This window comes from Lissotriton helveticus, chromosome 6 (genome assembly GCF_964261635.1).
Source record: "Lissotriton helveticus chromosome 6, aLisHel1.1, whole genome shotgun sequence".
Lineage (NCBI taxonomy): Eukaryota > Metazoa > Chordata > Amphibia > Caudata > Salamandridae > Lissotriton > Lissotriton helveticus.
The window spans coordinates 1,190,440,056-1,190,458,971 of NC_136067.1; the positions used below are offsets into that span (position 1 = coordinate 1,190,440,056).

Sequence of the window (18,916 nt, forward strand, 5' to 3'; positions counted from 1 at the left end):
TCTCTTCCAGACTTAATTTAATATAATTAAGCCATGAAATTTGTAGTGTTTTATCCAGAGTCAAGCTACAAGGTCTACAAAGTGGTGACTTAGTAATATTTAAAAAGAAGGTTTTTACCTCTCTAAATGGATTTATTTTAATAGTGCAAAGACAATAAGGACTTCCAGGCAAGTTAAATATTTAATTAGGAGTATGTCACTTCAACTATGTTAACCCCTCCCAGAGCCACGGTAGCCGTGTGCTCATGACGAGCTGAGCTCGTCATGACCGTTGCGCCTCGCCCACACGGGGATAATCCCCCTGCTGTGCTGAGCTCGTCACGAGCACCGGGGCGCTGTGTGCGCCCCTCCTCCCCCCCAGCACAGCAGGGGAACTAGCCCCACAGGGAAGGGGTTAAAAGGGGGAACACAGTCACTTAAATACTGGTTGGAGGGGTAAAGCCAGCAAAAATATACGGTCCAGCAAAAGGCGAAAAAAAGCAGGGTGAACATACACAAAAAGTAAATTTCACACAACTTTGTAACTCATATACAAAAAAATACACTGCTTCCCTGTAGTCTAGTACAGTGGTTCTTAATCTTTTGACTTCTTTGGACTCCCACTTTGTCATTACTGGAAGCTGGGGACCCCCACTTTGTCATTACTGGAATTCAGGGATTCCCACGTTGCCATTACTGGAAGCTTAAGAACCCGGTGCAAAGGTTTTCAAGGATTTGAATCACAATACACTCAAAATACACATTTATCAAACATACGTAAATGATGAAAGATGTTATTTAATTCACAAACATGAAGGTTGGAGCTTTTCTAAATTCAATTGAGGCCACTCATCGTCCATTCTATATTCTGATTCATGCACTTGCACTGCTTGCACAAACCAATCTGAGGATACTGACTCAATTTTTTGCCTCCAATTTCAAATTCCTTCACATTTACAGAATATTTTAACATTTTCAATTGTATATGTTGCTTCTTTAATTATATACACTTTATTTATCTATTAATGTTTATTAATTTTCTAAGAAGTCGCGGAAACCCTGAGTAGGCTTTGCATATCACCAGGGACCCCCGAAGCACAGGTTAAGAGCCACAGGTCTAGTGTGTGTAATCTTCTATCTGCCAGCACTTTGGGGTTCTCGAAAAACACACGCACTATGGAGGCTTAATTAACATGAAAATTAGATACTACTTTGGGTATGAATTTTGAGTTTGTTTTCACCACTATCTTATAATGTACCTGGAAACATGGCTCTAGTACCATGAGTGTCTCTATTCTCTTTACACCCTTAGGAAATCTTTGAATGGATGGGATTTTCAGCAGTTGGACAACAGTCTGTAAAAGCCTACTACCCCCTCAAAAATCATGAAAAGTGCAGCTTATAAACAGGGCACCCGGTTTTATGGTATTTTACACTGCCATCTGTATTTATCCATATTTATTTTCTGCTAATGTTATCTGTACTTATCCACATTGATTTTGGGTTTTGTGAAAAAATGAAGTTGAAAATAGTGCATATCCACATTTATGTAACCAATAAATATGCATTCTTGCTTGAACACCCGATAGGTTTCAATAATATTAAGACCCACAGATGATAAATCAATGCACCTATATAAAAACATGAACATTTTAGTGTGAACGTTCTGCATATCTACTGTTGTTTAAGCCTCTTTACTAAAATTCCTTTCTTTTTTTAATCACTTACCTATCAATCTACACAGCTATTGGCCAAGCAGTCATGACTGACAGCTTTTATAGTCAGACAAAAATAATCCTATTTTACGTTTTTATCCACATTTAAAAATAAATACAGACAGGAAATTTAATGTTTTTCTGTCTGTATTTAACTGTAAAAATCAGTAAAAACGGAAAACAGGGATCCTTTCCAATAAATCACCTAGTCTGCAGAACAATCCAATGAGAACTTCAGATCATCTGAAAGAGAAGCCTTCACCTTCCAAGGTGGAAGAATCGGTCCTAGAAGTTGGTCAGATAGCTCGCCTGGGGCATTAACAAGTAAGTAAAGTGGTAAGGACTAAGGAGTAGTTTCTTACCTGTAACTCCAGTTCTGTAGTAGGAGTATCTCTGTTATAGTCATAATCTAGTGAATAGTCCCGCCCATGTGCGTGGACCCCGGAGCAATCAAAAATAATCTCTTAAGCTGTCTTCATTGCAGTCCTGCATAGACACTTAAGAGAAAATTAAAGACAATATTGCAGCCTGTACCTACAAGGCTACACTGTCCAGTACTTCAACTAGAAATGCCAAGGATATAACACCAATAACACATTTAACACAAATCTGTCAAGTTTCACCCATAGAGAAACTTTCCTCCCCTCACCAAATCCTTGGAATGATAGAGAGGAAGGTAAGGACAGACAAGCCTCCATAGGCTGCCATTATGTGTCTGGAAAAGGGATACCGTGACTTTAAGGAACTCTCTAGAGACCCTCGGTATCCCAGCATGCACATTCCCTTCCTTTTACTTTCAGTTCTTTTTGAAGGTGCATAAAGCAAGGCCTGTAGCATACATCACAGTACTATTTTCTCCACCGGGGAGGAGGGCGGGCGCTTAGGACTATAACAGAGATACCCCTACTACAGAACTGGAGTTACAGGTGAGAAACTACTCCTTCTGTAGTAGGGGATCTCTGTGTATAGTCATAATCTAGTGAATAGAATGGCAAGCCCATCCAAAAACAACCCGGAGGTGGAGAAAAATAAACAACACCACTATTGTGCAAACACATTCCGCAGCGAAGCCTGCCCAACCTGAGCAATTGCTCTGGTATCCAAGTCCGGATAGTAGTGCTTAGCAAAGGTGTGGACCGGCTTCTAAGTGGCCGCCCTGCAGATCTCTGCAAAGCTGTTGTAGCTGCTTTGCCCCTGGTAGAATGAGACTTCGACTTACCCCCTAAGATCTTATTCGCTTTCTGATAACAGAGCTGGATACATGACACAATCCACCTAGAGATGGACGGTTTTGAAGTAGCCAGACCAGTCCTAACCGACCCATAGTTGACAAACAATTGATCGGATCTACGAATACCCTTGGTCTTATCCAGATAGAATTTCAACACCCTTCTGACATCCAGGGAATGAAGAGACCGTTCCGCTGGAGTGGAAGGATTCTGGAATGTTGGTAAAGTTATAGTCTGATTAACATGAAAATCAGAAATCACCTTGGGAAGGAACTTAGGGTGAGTATGCATAACAACCTTAGCAGAATGAAATACAGTATAAGGTTCCTGGCAACACAATGCCTGAACTTCACTCACCCTGCGGGCCGATGTAATGGCCACGAGGAACGCCACCTTCCAAGACAGGTGCTGCAGCGAAGCCTTATGAATAGGCTCGAAAGGTTCCTTCATCAGCCTGGACAGCACCACATTCAGTTCCCATGAAGGTGACGGAAACCGAACAGGAGGTAACACCTTCTTCAACCCTTCCAAAAAATCCTTAATCACAGGAATCTGGAAGAAGGATGTCTGTGAAGGGCATTTTCTGTAATCAGTCAATGCAGCCAGATTAACCTTAATGGAATGGAAATTAAGGCCAGACTGAGCTAGATGTGGAAGGTATGGAAGGATAACATCCTCCTTGCAGGTCGTCGGATCATAGTTCTTAGACATGCACCAGATGCAGAATCTCTTCCACTTGTAAGCATAAGAGGTCCTAGTAGATGGCTTCTTAGCCTCCTTCAATATGTCCATGCAATCCTCAGGAAGATTCAAGTGGTCATATTGCACTATCTCAGGAGGCATGCCGCCAAACTCAACGATGAGAGGTCGGGGTGCCCCATCTGCCCCCCCAACTTCGTGAGAAGGTCCGGCCGACACGGCAGCCGCCGATGAGGTAGGATCGGCCGGTGAAGCAGTCCGTGAACCACCACTGTCTGGGCCATTCCGGCGCAATGAGGATCAACCGCGCCCGGGACCGAGCCAGCTTGATTAGCACCGCTGGAATCAGGGGAATGGGTGGAAAAGCGTACAGAAAGCTGTTCGACCAGCTGATCCATAACGCGTTACCCAGAGTCCCTGGCTGGTAATACCTCGAGGCGAAGTCGCGGCATTTGCTGTTTTCGGCGGTGGCGAATATATTCACTTCTGGAGTGCCCCATATGGCGAAGATGTCGTCGAGCACCTCGTCGTTTATGACCCACTCGTGGTTTTCGTGAAGCAACCTGCTGAGGGCGTCCGCCTGAACATTCTGCACACCTGGCAAATGAGTTGCCGTTATCGTCAGTCCTCTGGCTAACAGCCAGTGCCAGATGGCCTGCGCTTCCTGTGACAGTGTGCACGATCTCGAGCCCCCCTGCTTGTTGAGGTAATACATCGTGGTCGTATTGTCCGTCTGCACAAGCAAGGAGTTGGTCTGGAAGGACAGATGAAAGGCCTTCAGTGCCAAGTGAACTGCTCGGAGTTCCAGGAAATTGATGTGATACGTGGACTCTGTCGGAGACCACGTTCCATGGATCTGTAGATGGTCTGAATGCGCTCCCCAGCCCAGGAGAGACGCTTCCGTAACGATAGTCTGAGTCGGGATGTCCTTGTGGAAGGGAACCCCTCTGAGGAGATTCTCTGCTGAGCACCACCATCTCAGGGACTGATGGGCGTGAAGACAACACTGAATCCGGTCGTCCCAACACCCTTTCCTCTGGTCCCACTGGTCCTCCAAACATTCCTGTAGCGGCCTCATGTGTAGGCGCGTGTGCGGAGTGAGGAAGATACAAGAGGCCGTCGATCCCAGTAGAGAAGACACCGTCCTCACTGTTGTAGATGGAGCAGCTATGAGAGCCTGAACCTTCCAAAGGATGGATAAGTGTCTCTCCTCCGAAGGAGACACGCTTGCCGACAGCGTATTGATGGAGGCTCCCAACTACTGCAGGCACTGCAGAGGAATCGGGACAGACTTGGACAGATTTATGTGCAACCCCAGACGGTTCAACAGGACGGCCGTCCTGTTGAAGTGCAATTGCACTTCCTGGAAGGTGGAGGCATTGATCAACCAATCGTCCAGGTACGGGTAGACAAACACCTTGTTCTTTCTCAGGTGCACTGCTACCACAGCCATGCATTTCAAAAAAGTCCTGGGTGCAGACTTCAGTCCAAACGGTAGTATGGTGTACTGATAGTGATTGGTGCCGACGAGGAAGCGCAGGAACTTCCGATGTTTCCGGGCAATGGGCACATGGAAGTACGCATCTTGCAGATCTATCGTGCACAGCCAGTCTCCTCTCTGCAGCTGAGGATAAATCTGGTGCAAAGACAGCATACACAACTTTTCCCTGCGAATCCACTTGTTTGCTTGTCGCAAATCCAGAATGGGTCTGAACTCGTTCTTGTCCTTCTTCTGTACTAGGAAGAAGCGTGAGTAAAGACCCTTTCCCCTTTGAGACAGAGGAACGTCTTCTATCGCCCTTTTTCTTAACAGGGTATCGGCCTCCGCCTGGAGCTCGCGCAGTTGGAATTGCGAGCCGACCGGTGGAATTGCTGGAGGCGGGCTGGTGAAACGAAGACTGTATCCATTGCAGACAATATTCAGCACCCACTTGTCCCGAGTAATGTTTCTTCACTCTGCCAGGTAATGTTGAATGCTTCCCCCCACCGGAGCGGGTAACGGATGAGGGGGAAGAAGCACCTCAGGGCCTAGACCCAGCTGGGCCTTTGGTCGCGGAGAAAGACTGTTGACCACCTCGGCCCCCCTTGCGCTTTTGGAACGGTTTCCGCTGGAACTGCTGCTGCTGTTGTTGCTGTCCAGCCTGCCGACCTTGCCCTCTGCCTTGCGCCCCGTACCGCCTCTGGAACGGGCGGAAGGTCTTTTTCTATTCCTTAGGCTTTTCCAACCCGACAGCCATCAGGGTTTCCGCCTCCGCCTTCACGCGCGCCATCTCGTTGTCCGCATGTTTCCCGAAGAGGGCCTCTCCCAAAAAGGGCAGGTTAGCAACTCTCTGCTGCGCCTCGGGCTTCAAGGATGTAAGACGCAGTCAGGCGTGGCGCCTTCAGGTTGACCCCATGGCAGTACCCGTGGGCTGCCAAGAGTGAAGAATCTGCAGCCAAACTTATCACCTGGTTGGAAACCAGCAGACCTTCAGCGAGGAACTCCTGGAAATCTTCCCTTTTTTCCCGGGGAAGGTGTTCCGAAAACTGTTGGAGGGACTCCCACAGAGCCCGATCGTAACATCCCAACAGGGCTGAGGCACTCGCGGCCTTCATCGATGTGGAGGCCGTCCCGCAAACCTTCCTGCCTGCCGAATCCATCCAGCGGCTCTCCTTGTCTGGAGGTTCTGTTGATGATGGGGTGGTGGCGTGCTGTTTTCTTGCTGCCGTCACAATTACCGAGTCAGGCGTGGGATCCACCCGAAGAAATGCTGGGTCCGAGTCAGGAGCCTTATATTTCTTCTGCAGCCTTGAAGGTGCCGACCTCGTAGCCGCAGGAGTGAGGAACAGCTCCATGGCCGGTTCTACCAGCCCAGGCACCAAGGGCAGCAAAGGGCTAGACAACTGCTTCTTGTGCAGAGTTTCGAAAATGACGGAAGTCAATGGTGCGGGCACAGTGGGCGTGATGCCCAGCTTAGTCGCCCCTCGCAGCAACACGTCCTGGAAGGAGACTATGTCGTCTACTGGAGACACCCTCGTCCGAGGGGAGTCCGACAGGGTAGGTGAATAGTCCCTGGCACTGGATGAATCCGTGGAGCGGGACCTCGACTGGTCCCTCCTGTGGCGCCGTCTGGATCTTGTAGAAGAGCGACAGCGACTCCTGGATCTAACTCTCTGTCTAGAGCGAGACCTCGACCTCCGCGGCCTCGGACGGTCCACGGGTCGCAGCGGAGGGCGCTGTAGAGGCCTAAACAGGAGCCTAGGTTGCGGTGGCCCCGTAGGCGGCGTCGGGAGATGTGGTAACGAGGCAGACCTCGGCGGAGGTGGTGGTGTAGGAGGCGGAGGACGATGAGGAGGAACAGGTGGCGGAGGAGGCGTCGGGTTACGTGGAGGAGGGTCCTTGGATAACGGAGGAGGTGTAGGGGACCTCGGCTTGGAGGGTGAATTGACTTGTGAGTGCTTCGAGCCTGGAACCTCTTCCCCTCTTTCTTTTCTTCACCTGACCTGAAGGGGGGGACCTAGAGGCCGTACCCCTGGCAGCCGAGCGACGGCTCCACCGCGACCGAGGACTTGTGGTGACCGAGGACACAGTCCTGGCTTTGGAACGCCTCCTGGAGGACGATGCTTTCCTCCTCGACGCTGAGCGCCTTTTCGACATCGATGACTGCCGTCTCGACGTCGATGATTATCTCCTTCTCGACGTCGATGATGATGATCTCCTTCTCGACGTCGATGATCATCTCCTTCTCGTCGTCGATGATGATGATCTCCTTCTCGTCGTCGATGATGATGATCTCCTTCGACGTCGATGATCATGATCTCCTTCTCGACGTCGATGATGATCTCCTCCTTCTCGACGTCGATGATGATGATCTCCTTCTCGACGTCGATGATGATGATTTCCTGCTTATCTCGACGCCTCGACGTCGACCGCCTGCGCCTTCTTGAACCCTCTCGACGTCGATGACTCGACAACGAAGCAGTCCTCGACGTCGACCTCGACCTCGTCGGTCTCGACGTCAATCCCCTCGACGTCGAACGTCGTCGCTTCGACCCAGAGCCCTGGGGAGACGGGGAGCAGACCGTGGTCAATCCTCTCGACACCGAGGCTATCGACGCCGACGGAGACCAGTGGCGTTTTATGGCCTCCTCCTTACTGGGGAGCCCCCAGAGGCCGCAGCACGGGCAGAGGAAGAATCCTGCCCAGACCCACCTTGACCTTGCTGTCTTCTTTGCTCCAGTCCTTGGAGCCTGATCGTATCTCTGTCCTTCAGGGTCCTACTGGAAAACTGCAGGCAGATTTCACAAGCTCTCCGGAAGGCTGAGAGAAGGTGGAGACTTAATAACGGTCAAACGGAGGCAGAAACTTTTAAAACTCTACTGGCGAAATATAAGGCAGACATTCTGGAGAGAAAGTCAGCCTTCTACGAGGGAAGACTTAGAGAAGCAACTAATTTACAGCGAGAAACCTTTGTGATCCTAAGAGAGCTCACGCAACAGAAAGGGATAATCTCTGTGAATGATCAGCCAGACTGTGACTCATTCCAAACTTTTTTCCTCCAGAAAGTACAGGATATCATTACTGATATCAACGCACGCTCAATCACTCCCACTTTATCCACGCTAGGGGCTCAGGTGCCGCCCATGATGTTAAGCATCTTTCCTCCTATCGACGACACACGCCTTGAGGAACTTGTTGGACAGACTAAATCTGGCTCCACTATAGACCCATGCCCCCCAAGATTTTTAAAATGGCATTGCCAGGCATCCAGCCCCTGGTGTTGAGTTTACTTAATAACTCACTGGAAACAGGGTATCTTCCTGTCCAGTTGAAGGAAGCTAGGGTCTCCCCACTATTAAAAAAAGTTGGCACTGACCCAAAGGCCTTGAAAAATTATAGGCCCATTTCGCAGCTTCCTTTCCTGAGTAAGCTCTTGGAGAAGCACGTCCTAGGCACTTTGGACGGCTATCTGGAGGAACACCATCTCCTTCACGCCAGGCAAGCAGGGTTCCAATCCCAACATAGTACGGAACTAGTAATGGCCGCGGTCACCGATGAACTGAGAGTCAGGGCAGACAATAAACAGCCGTGCGCCCTGTTTCTCCTAGATCTGTCGGCGGCTTTCGACGCGGTCAGCCACACCATCCTGCTGGACCGTATCGGGAAGCTGGGGATCACAGGCCAAGTGCTAAAGTGGCCGGCATCACAGCCTTCTTCGGCCCGGTTTGCTTGAATCCTGATGGTGCAATGAGCAAGGGACTCACGTCTGAGTATACCCTCCCACACATAGTGTGGATAAATCCAAGCAAGCCGGGCCGAAGAAGGCTGTGATGCCAGAAACCGGTCCCCGGAAGCTTGTTTCCTTCCCAGTATAAGAATTGGCTTGGTAGTTTGGTTTGCCCTGTTCCCATCATGCACTGGGACAGGAACAGACTAATTTGCATATAACCAGGTTCTGAGCTGGGATGGTGCAGTGAGCTAAAAAACGGTGATGGATTAAAACCATGATCTCTTGACTTGGTAAGAGTATTCTGCATCATTCAGAAACTCTGTCCATCACCACCCCCTTTTCTAAAATCGGATTTATCCACACTATGTGTGGGAGGGTATACTCAGACGTGAGTCCCTTGCTCATTGCACCATCAGGATTCAAGCAAACCGGGCCGAAGAAGGCTGTGATGCCAGAAACCGGTCCCCGGGAGCTTGTTTCCTTCCCAGTATAAGAATTGGCTTGGTAGTTTGGTTTGCCCTGTTCCCATCATGCACTGGGACAGGAACAGACTAATTTGCATATAGCCAGGTTCTGAGCTGGGATGGTGCAGTGAGCTAAAAAACGGTGATGGATTAAAACCATGATCTCTTGACTTGATAAGAGTATTCTGCATCATTCAGAAACTCTGTCCATCACCACCCCCTTTTCTAAAATCGGCTTGTCTGTCCTTACCTTCCTCTATCATTCCAAGGATTTGGTGAGGGAGGAAAGTTTCTCTATGGGTGAAACTTGACAGATTGTGTTAAATGTTTTATTGGTGTTATATCCTTGGCATTTCTAGTTGAAGTACTGGACAGTGTAGCCTTGTAGGTACAGGCTGCATTATTGTCTTTAATTTTCTCTTAAGTGTCTATGCAGGACTGCAATGAAGACAGCTTAAGAGATTATTTTTGATTGCTCCGGGGTCCACGCAAATGGGCGGGACTATTCACTAGATTATGACTATACACAGAGATCCCCTACTACAGAAACTTATTTTTCTGGAGAAAAGTCTTAAAATGAATAATGTAAAAGAGTATGCAGACATAATGAAGTTCCTGGGTTTCCCAGTGTTTATCCTTCACATATTTCTCAATTTTACTAAAATAAATTGAAAGGGAATACTTTAGGTAGAAAGAGTTTTACAAGGAGTGCAAGCTTTGTTCACGAAATTCCTCCTCTAGCTGGCCCATCATATAGTGGAGCAGTACAAAATCCAGCAATAGGATAACCACTGCTCACCAGGCAGAGTGACATATTTGATTGTCTTTTAGGACAGAAATGTCCTCAGCATGATGGACGGGCATGTAGTACCTACTCCGATGGCCCGACTGCATGTGAATCTGAAATCCTGCCTTCTTATGGCCCTTGTGTCACCTTAATCTAGCATGTGCCCATAGGCTAGGGCTGCCCAGACAATTCAAGATCCAGGACCTATTGGGAGACCTGGAGGGGCGTACCAAGTGTAAACTCATTCTGGAGAGGACTAGGGTCCCTGTCCTAGGTGTAGCACAAGGCAGCGGTAACAGCATATCGTAATTTTGTGATTTATAGTCTGACAAGACCTTTTCATCTGTGTCAGCGAGAGTGTGGCCTACTGTTCCTTTCTGTATAAAGTTCCATATGTGTAACCCATAACACTGCGCTGATATTCTAGGTGTATGTTGAGCAAATGTAGAGTATACATGTAGTATATATTTGGTATGAGGACTCCAGGTGTGTGTGAGTCTGAGTCCTGAAGCCCAGTGGAATCAATTGAAGGTGTTCTGGTACAGCTCTGCATAAAATAAAGGATGAAGGTAGCTTCCTTAGAAAGTGGAACTGTACTCCCTGCATTCTGGTGACGAAGTGGTAGAGATCCAGCGACTGAGGTGGTAAGGATAGACACTAGATTCCTTTTAAAAATTCCATGATGAAGGGAATTCTATCGATATTTTGTGAGGTAGAAGCTGCTGATTTTTTCCCCTGAGCACTGCCATTTGGCAAACTGTAGAGGTAAAGGGCAAGACTCTGTTTAAAGTTGCTCATGGTAATAAGGTTTCTAGGAATGCCCCTCCATTCCGTCCGACCCTGATTAATGCTTTTGAAAGGCCCATAACAGCCAGCTGCAGAAGACTCACTTCATAGTGACCACGTGATGGGTGTTCATGCTTGGAGATAGCCCCTGAACAATCTGCTGTGAGAAGCATACATTTGCATAAAGGCTTTGTCTGGAGAGCAGCCTGAGAAGGACACTTGAAAAGAGAACCCATTCAATCTAGTTCTGATGTTTGGGATAGTGGATCTACATTACCTGTCAGGAGAATGTGTGTAAAAGTGGGATCTACTCCCAAGTTCTTCTTGGCCAAGGAAAGGAGAGCTCCACAGAGTATTCAAAGAGCTGCTGTTTAGCCAGGACTGATTACTGCCTGATGTCCAGGTTCCCACACGTGAGGTCTACTCTTTCTAATGGAGAGCGGAGGGTCTGCCTGGTGCCTAGAAGCCTGGCTGCCTGCTGAGAGACAAAGGAGTGTGCCTTGCCATGAAGAAGGAGATCATGTTAAGGAGGGGAGACGATCATGGAGGAGAAGCCCAGGGTGTGTCCGGTCCCTAGAGCACCCAGAGAAGGCAGACTTAATCAGTGTGCCCCCTTCTCCACCTCTCTGCTTGGTTCCTACCTGAGAAATGTCCCTAAGACAGCACCAATCCAGCAAGGCCATGTCGCCTGCAGCCCAGGATGGCTTCTGCTACCGGAAAAACAAAAAGATGCATCACGGATGCGAGTCTGATTAGACTAGGATGCCGTACCTGCATGCCCCATTGTGATTCACCCACAACTGGAGCAACAGCATTTAGACATGATCCAAGGAGGTCAAGCACAAGGAATTCAAACGTTCTGCCCAAAGTAAACCAGGGGGAAGGAAGAGGAACTGAGCTGCGCTTAAAAGAGCCAAGAGGTTCACAGTATTACAGTGAGGCTCAGTGCCTCATTCACACGTATGCCACCAGAAACTGGGGACTGTGGCTCCTGGTGTTACCCAGGAGGCTAGAGGATATTGGAGGGGAAGGGTGTAGTGCGTTCTGAAGAACTGAACTAGGAATTCAAACCCGAATTCACTTACCATAATGGAATTTTGTAGTGCTTATTTCTGTTATGTGATCAAAGTACTTTATTTTAGCAGGCGGTAAAACTGGGATGGACATTAAGTTATTGTGTCTACTGATCGATATTTGAGTTCTGAGCTTTTGCCTCCAACACTACCTCACTGAGAGGTCTGTAGCTGCTTGCCTTCCCTATCTAGAGAATTAAGTATCAAGTGTGGAAAGGGATGTAACTTGGCCCAGTTTGCAGAGCCACAGTAGGATGGAGCCTAGGAAGCGAGGGGCAAATGACCTTAAGTACCAGAGTTGAGGCCCAGCAATCGCTGTCTGCCCTGTGTCCTCTTCCCCAAACTGAGTTCTTATAAAGTCTACATAGTGGATAAACCCAAACGTACTCCTGTATCAAATATTTATAACATGCATTTTTATGTAAACCATGACCCAGATATCTGTATTCCAGTATTTTCTCATTTCAGATTGATTGATTGCTTTATTTCGATATGCACATATCATAAAAGCAGTACAAAAGATAAAAACAGCATGTCGAAATAAGTAAGACTGTACATATAGTGTGAGAATTAAAAGTACGTTAGGTCAGCATAAATTAGATAAAAAAGAATTAAATTGATGTGGACAGTCTTCTAAGTCTAATCAACCAAGCCCATTTTAAATACTTAGCAACAGCACAAACAATGGGAGGGGCTGTATTGGTTAAAAGAATCCGAAGTGCAACGGAGTGCTGACGAGTCCCCAGTTCTCTGCAGATGGGACCAAGCCAACGTGATCTGGGGCGACCATAGTCCGGGCATTCGAAAAGGAAATGTGGCACCGTCTCTGGCTTGTCCTGGCAAAGAGCACAGAAGCGTGATGTGGGCTGGGCTTTATTCCACCTCGAGCAGAGGTCGGCCAAGGGCAAGGTTCCTAACCGAAATTTAATATACAAGGACCTATCCATAGCAACTGATATACGCCAAGAACATCATTGTCCACTGCTATAGTCATATGTATTTGGAAGAGAGCATCAAACTGGCCGAAAATGCCTGCCAATATTATAATAATAAAAATTAAAGCATTGAAAAAAAGTAAAAATTGTACCTCGAACTATCAGCTGAGCAAAATTTGACACTCCAGCACCTTTTTCCGACTGCGTCACACAGCGATACAAGTCCTGGTCAGGCAGACTCACTTCCTTTAGTCGAAAGGAAGCAGCAAACCTTCTGTGGTTGATAGTCTTGGTCTGGTCCACAGGGATATCTTCACCATTCCGCCTCTGTGCACAAACAAACGAAACAAGAAAACAAGGTATTGGAACCATAAAACGATCAAAGTTTCTCTCCTCTTTTAGAGATAATTGTTGCCTGTTAATATACTCAGAGTTTAGGTCTGGCAGCTTGGCCTGGTACTTATCTCAGAAGACAAAAGAAGCGTTAAAACATGATGCTACTTAAGTAGAAAACTGGTCATTCGCAAAATGAGTCCCTGGTGGCCTCTACTAGCTCCACAATGGGAAAAAAAGGATTTGCCTAGTGTTTTCTAAATTCAAATTATTTTATTTTGAACAGACCAGTGTGATAATTATCATGTAGCTTAATATCCTATTAATCCAAAATTGGTAGTACACCACGTGTAGCACAGCAGAAAGAGAAGAACTGTACATTTTGATGCTTGGAAAAAGATACACCTATTAGTTTTCTGATGCGTGTCATTACCAATAAAACACTTTCTTAACAGGCAAATATATAAATAACTTAAGAAAAGCAGAAAAAGTTTGAGCTCATCTGAGAAAAGCGACAGCTGCCATAAGCATTTGACTTCGTCCCCTAGGAGTGTTTGTATGATTCGGTGGATGGTTGCCCAGACTACAAAAAAGTAGAGTGCTGCGCGGCTACATCGCCTGTGTTGCCACAGGGAATACAAGCACCAGCTGTACTAATCAGACACCCTCACCCCCTGCTGGAGCATGATTGCCAATTTTTCTTTGAATAGCAGCATATTATGATCTATATTCAGAATGTGTAGCTGAGGTAGGAGCACAAAGTCTATTCCGAGACGTAAAGCTCAACTAGTCCAGTGTAATTTAATTTATAGGATAAAAGTGTGTTTGCAAGTTAGATCTCAGAATCCATGGGGGGCAGTGGCCAAAGAGCCGTGAATGGCGGACACGTGAGCTCGGAGCTCTGCGCCGGTCTCACATTTATCAGCACAATCTTGCGAAGCTGGAGGCTGGGGGACATGGCAAAAGTTGCTGGGACGCCTGGAAGCTGGTCCCGGTGATTGCGCAGTCTTTTTCGCGAAGTCCGGATCCCATGCGACTGCTGGTGCCTGATGCAGCCCAAGATGGCAGCCCGGAGCTGACCTGCGTGTAATATAGTTGACAGTCTAGTAGCTGGGGTGGGCGGAGCTAGGTGGGCTGAGGGGAAGAGGAGGGGTCAGTACAGGATGAGGGCAGTTAGAGCAGGGACATGAAACAGGTTGGATGCAGATAATAAAGCTCCTTGAATTATAAGTAATGGTGTCTGTGGTCATTAGTAGCAGGATGCTACAACTGGCGACGAGGGTGGGATGAGCAAATCCCCACCAGCCACAGCACCTTGTGAAACCACCCTGTCCCCGCAGCGTCGAGAAACGAGCTCCGCTGCTGAATGTGAAGGCGGCGCCAAGAAGAAGAAATCGTCGCTGTGTAGAGCTGCCCCAGAGAGAAGCTGGCAGCAGGTGACCCTGTCCCTCCAGAGGCCCCAAGGGAGGAAAGAGGGAGCCGCAGCAACGAGCGTTGGAGCGCTCGAGAAGTCGGAACAGTTCGCGCCGAAACGCGACATTGCCGGATGCAGACATCCCAGCAGATGCAGATAGAGCAGAGGTCGGGAGCCCACCCCGACTCTGCCTAGCGCCCCAGAAGCAGAAGAACAGTGCCCCGAGTGAAGAGCATTGCCCCCAGAAGGTCTGGCGGCAAGCGCCGTCGAGCGCGGTGGAACTGGAGCTCGGGTGGTCCCCGACGCTGGAAACCTCACGCCCGATGCGTGAGCTGTAGCATGTCGTCACCGTGTGAGCGCGAGGAGCTCCGGTAACACGTCCCTGGCCGAGGATCCGTGATCGGGAGATCGTGGCAGATGTGGCCTTGAGAGCATGGTGTCCAGTTATAAGAGAGGACCACGGAAAGAAGCGTCATCTGTACCAAGAGGCACCGACAGCTGTGAGAGTGCTCCTCCAGAGCAGGGTGCCGGCCAGCAGGAAAGACGCACCTTCGGTGGCAAAGAGAAACCAGTTGGACAGTTGAGCACCCCCCGCTCCCTCAGAGTAAGAGTGCGCCCCAGGAATAAACGTGCACCCCGATCCTACCTGGGGTCTGAGAAGTCGCTGAGGGCTCGCCAGCAGAGAAGTGCAGTGGTCCTGACCTCCGCCAGCGTCCTGGTGCCTGCGATCCGGTATGGTGAGTGAGCACCGGCATAGATGCAAAGTGAAGGCAATAGAGTGACAGTCAAATCTCGGTGGACACGAGATTTCCACAACAGCGGCCATCTTGGGGTCAGGCAGCTTGCTCCCATCCCCTATTAAACGTGATAAACGGCCATCTTAGAGTCAGGCGAATGTGAATTGGCCAGCAAGCACGAGCAAAGGCAAATCCAAAGTAATAAGCCTTAGCCAATGCAATTGTCCAAAATAACAAGTACTAGTAAATGCAATCGTCGGAAAGCAACAAGCACTAGCAAAGACAGCTGTTGAGAACAAAGACGATCAGAGAGGCAACAAGCACAAGCCCATGCAAGCGTCAAACATAAACAAATGCAAGTCCTGGATTAAACAAGCACAAGCAAACACAAGAGTCGACACAAAACAAACATTGATAAAATCAAACAAACAAGCATTGGCGATAGAAATAAAACAAGCATTGGCGATAGAAATAAAACAAGCATTGGTGATAGAAATAAAACAAGCACTGGCAAACAAACAAGCATTGACACCGCAAGACCAAACAAGCACTGGCAGAAACCAAACGAACATTGGCGAAGAACAACCAAGCCTTGATAAGGACATATAAACAAGCATTGGCCAATCGAAAGAAACAAGCACAACATACACGGAGGTGACTAAAGGACTTGCACTAGCCTCACCGCGGAGAAGGAGCCCTGCGACCGGCACAGTGCGGCTGGGTAGTGGACATCTCGGAACGCAGGAAATCCAAGTTCTAGTCACTGGCGCATACGGTGATGGTTGCAAGGATTAGTAACGCCCCAGCAGATGACCAGACCCGAGGCCTTGACCAAAGAGGATTAACTACAAAACAACTACGAGAAGCCGAGTGAGCAACCCGCCTGAATACAACCAATCAGAACCCTCTTCTCATGGCGAAGGAAGAAGTAGCACACCGACGCAACCCTTGCTTCAGAGCACCACCCCCAGGAATGCAGTATGATACCTGGAGTCTGTGTCTTGAACAGAACCGATGGCTGGCGACATTGGGTGACTTCCTGGATGCCAATGGTGAACAAAGAGAGGAAATGTCTAATGCTGCTCCTCCATTTGGTGGGTCCCGAGGGCCGATGCCCAATCGAAACATTTTCCAAAGAAGACACGGAAATCTATAAAAGACTCCAAGAAAAGCTATGTGCCCGTCTCTCCGCACAAGCGGAAGTGGATCAAGAGCGCATCACTTTCAACACAGCTCGGCAGGAACCGGGTGAACCATTGCCAACCTTCATCACTCGGTTGCGAAACCTGGTACAAGGCTGCCACTTCAACACCTTTACGAACGAGGACGCAGTTCGACTCCGGATAATTGAAGGCTGCGCAAACCCCGACACAAAGCTCAAGATCTTGCGAGGAAAGTGGTCGCTAGAAGAAATCATCAGGAAGGCTGAAATTGGAATGCACGTCAAGGCAAGAGACAGAGCAAAGGACCCGAATCTGAGGGCAAATTATCAAGATGTCTGGACATACGAAACTCGGAAAACAGACAAAACAAAAAAGGGAGAGGGGGAAGGCAGACCAATGAAAAGACAACGGGAGAGACACAGTGACAAGGAGTACTCTGAGTCAATTAGTCAAAGGACAACCTCAAGGAGTTCTTCACCTTCAAGATGTCATTCAAAGTCTGACCAACGGGAGAGACACAGTGACAAGGAATACTCCGAGTCAACCAGTCAAAGGACAACCTCAAGGAGTTCGTCACCCTCAAGATGTCATTCAAAGTCTGACAAGGAGGGAGCGTCAAGTGGGACAGGTCACACCCCTGGACAAGATGGCAACTTACACAACAAGAGAGTAAGGAAGACAAACTATAGAAGGAGAGCTCAAAATGGTCAAAACTGGAAGTCGGCGCAGGAACACTCTTCGTCAAGTTGTGAAGATGAGTCTGAAGGAACATCATCCAGCAGAAGAACACATCACACCCACATCATGGGTACCCGAGCACTAAACAAGTGGGAAGAAGAAATAAGTCACATAAGACGAACTGACCCTCCCCAACAACGAACAGGAAGAGACCAATGCATCAATGACACCGGAGACAAAGAAGAAACCGAGAAGACGTCGTTGACATGTGAGAAAGGCCAAGATGGAAAATCTCAAGAGCAAACACAAAGAACAAGCACGTGGTTGTTGAGCAACTTCTCAGATGAAACAATGCCAAAGACAAGTCGACGAAAGCGCCCGGAGAACCGTTTTAAAGACAACACTGAGTCAACGAACAACGTGTCACGGCCCACTTATTTCAGACATCCAGTACCCGGTACACCCTCAAAGGAACGCTTCAAAAGGAGTATGGCCAGGAACTCCTCTGATTCAGAGAGCGCGTCCGTTCGATCCTGGAAGTCGACAAAAGACTTCTCTGACCTAGAAGGCACGTTTATGGCTAGAAACTTCTCTGGTTCAGAGAGCACGTCTGTCCGATCCTGGAAGTCGACAAGAGACTTCTCTGACCCAGAGGGCTCGTCTGTTCAGTCCCGTGAGTTGACCGAGTCATGGTCCCGACAACAGTCATGGCGTCAACCACCCAAACGCACCATGGAACCAAAGGACATCCTTCACGTCAAGAACAACACGTCACACACTAAGGACTCTGAATACCCAGCCATGCCACAAGACAACTTGTCAGGTCAGTCACAAGTATATCTGGACATAGATCAGACACCGTCACCCCTGAAGGGGTCCGCGAGGCTGACCCAAAGGACCTACAAAAAGAAAACAGAGACACTGGACCCTAATCACCAGATGGGAAGGGACCAGCCATCCACTCCGCAAGGAAAACCGGACATGTCAGCAGAAAGAGATCGAGCATCTGAACAAACCGTTACACCGCAGGAAGGAAACATGATGACTGCGAAGTGTGGGAGTAAACAGTTCAAACGCAACGTGGTCAGGAATACCCTGATCCAGACAACAGAAAAACTGACCAAAGCCAAGCCCACCACTGATTCGACACTACTGAGGTTTGAAGAACAGACTGTCCGCCGACCAGTGTGGTGGATTGAAGAATTGCGAACACTGAGGACATTAAGTTCATTTTGTTAAGAAAGGGGGAGATGTAATATAGTTGACAGTCTAGTAGCTGGGGTGGGCGGAGCTAGGTGGGCTGAGGGGAAGAGGAGGGGTCAGTACAGGATGAGGGCAGTTAGAGCAGGGACATGAAACAGGTTGGATGCAGATAATAAAGCTCCTTGAATTATAAGTAATGGTGTCTGTGGTCATTAGTAGCAGGATGCTACACTGCGCAGCAGAGTTTGGGCTTCCCCCAAGCTTGGGCTGCAGTCGGGGGCCCACAGATGGCAGTCTGCAGCGATCGGCGGTGAGCTGTAGGGGACAGCGGGAGGACGGAAGCAGTAACGGCGCTGATGTACGGAGGCACACCCACTGCGCTGAGTGCCAAGTCGAGGCGGGGCATTGGAGCCCGGTTGGGGCTTGAAGACCGAGACGCAGGCTACGCCACCGGCCCCATAGCGGAGGCGGTGCCCAGTGTCAGGGCCAGCAAACAGGAGTGAGAGGTCTG

The 18,916-nt window shown here is 48.6% G+C and overlaps 1 protein-coding gene across 14 annotated transcripts in view; it reads right to left on the minus strand.

The window, feature by feature from the left end:
* PTPRK (protein tyrosine phosphatase receptor type K) overlaps window positions 1–18,916 on the minus strand; it is a 1,613,435-nt gene that overhangs the window by 734,828 nt on the left and 859,691 nt on the right. For all 14 annotated transcript variants that reach the window (XM_078648913.1, XM_078648910.1, XM_078648911.1 and 11 more), the window contains one exon: window positions 13,030–13,204. In XM_078648913.1, coding sequence (XP_078505039.1) covers window positions 13,030–13,204 — 175 coding nt within the window. The remainder of the gene's footprint in view (window positions 1–13,029; window positions 13,205–18,916) is intronic.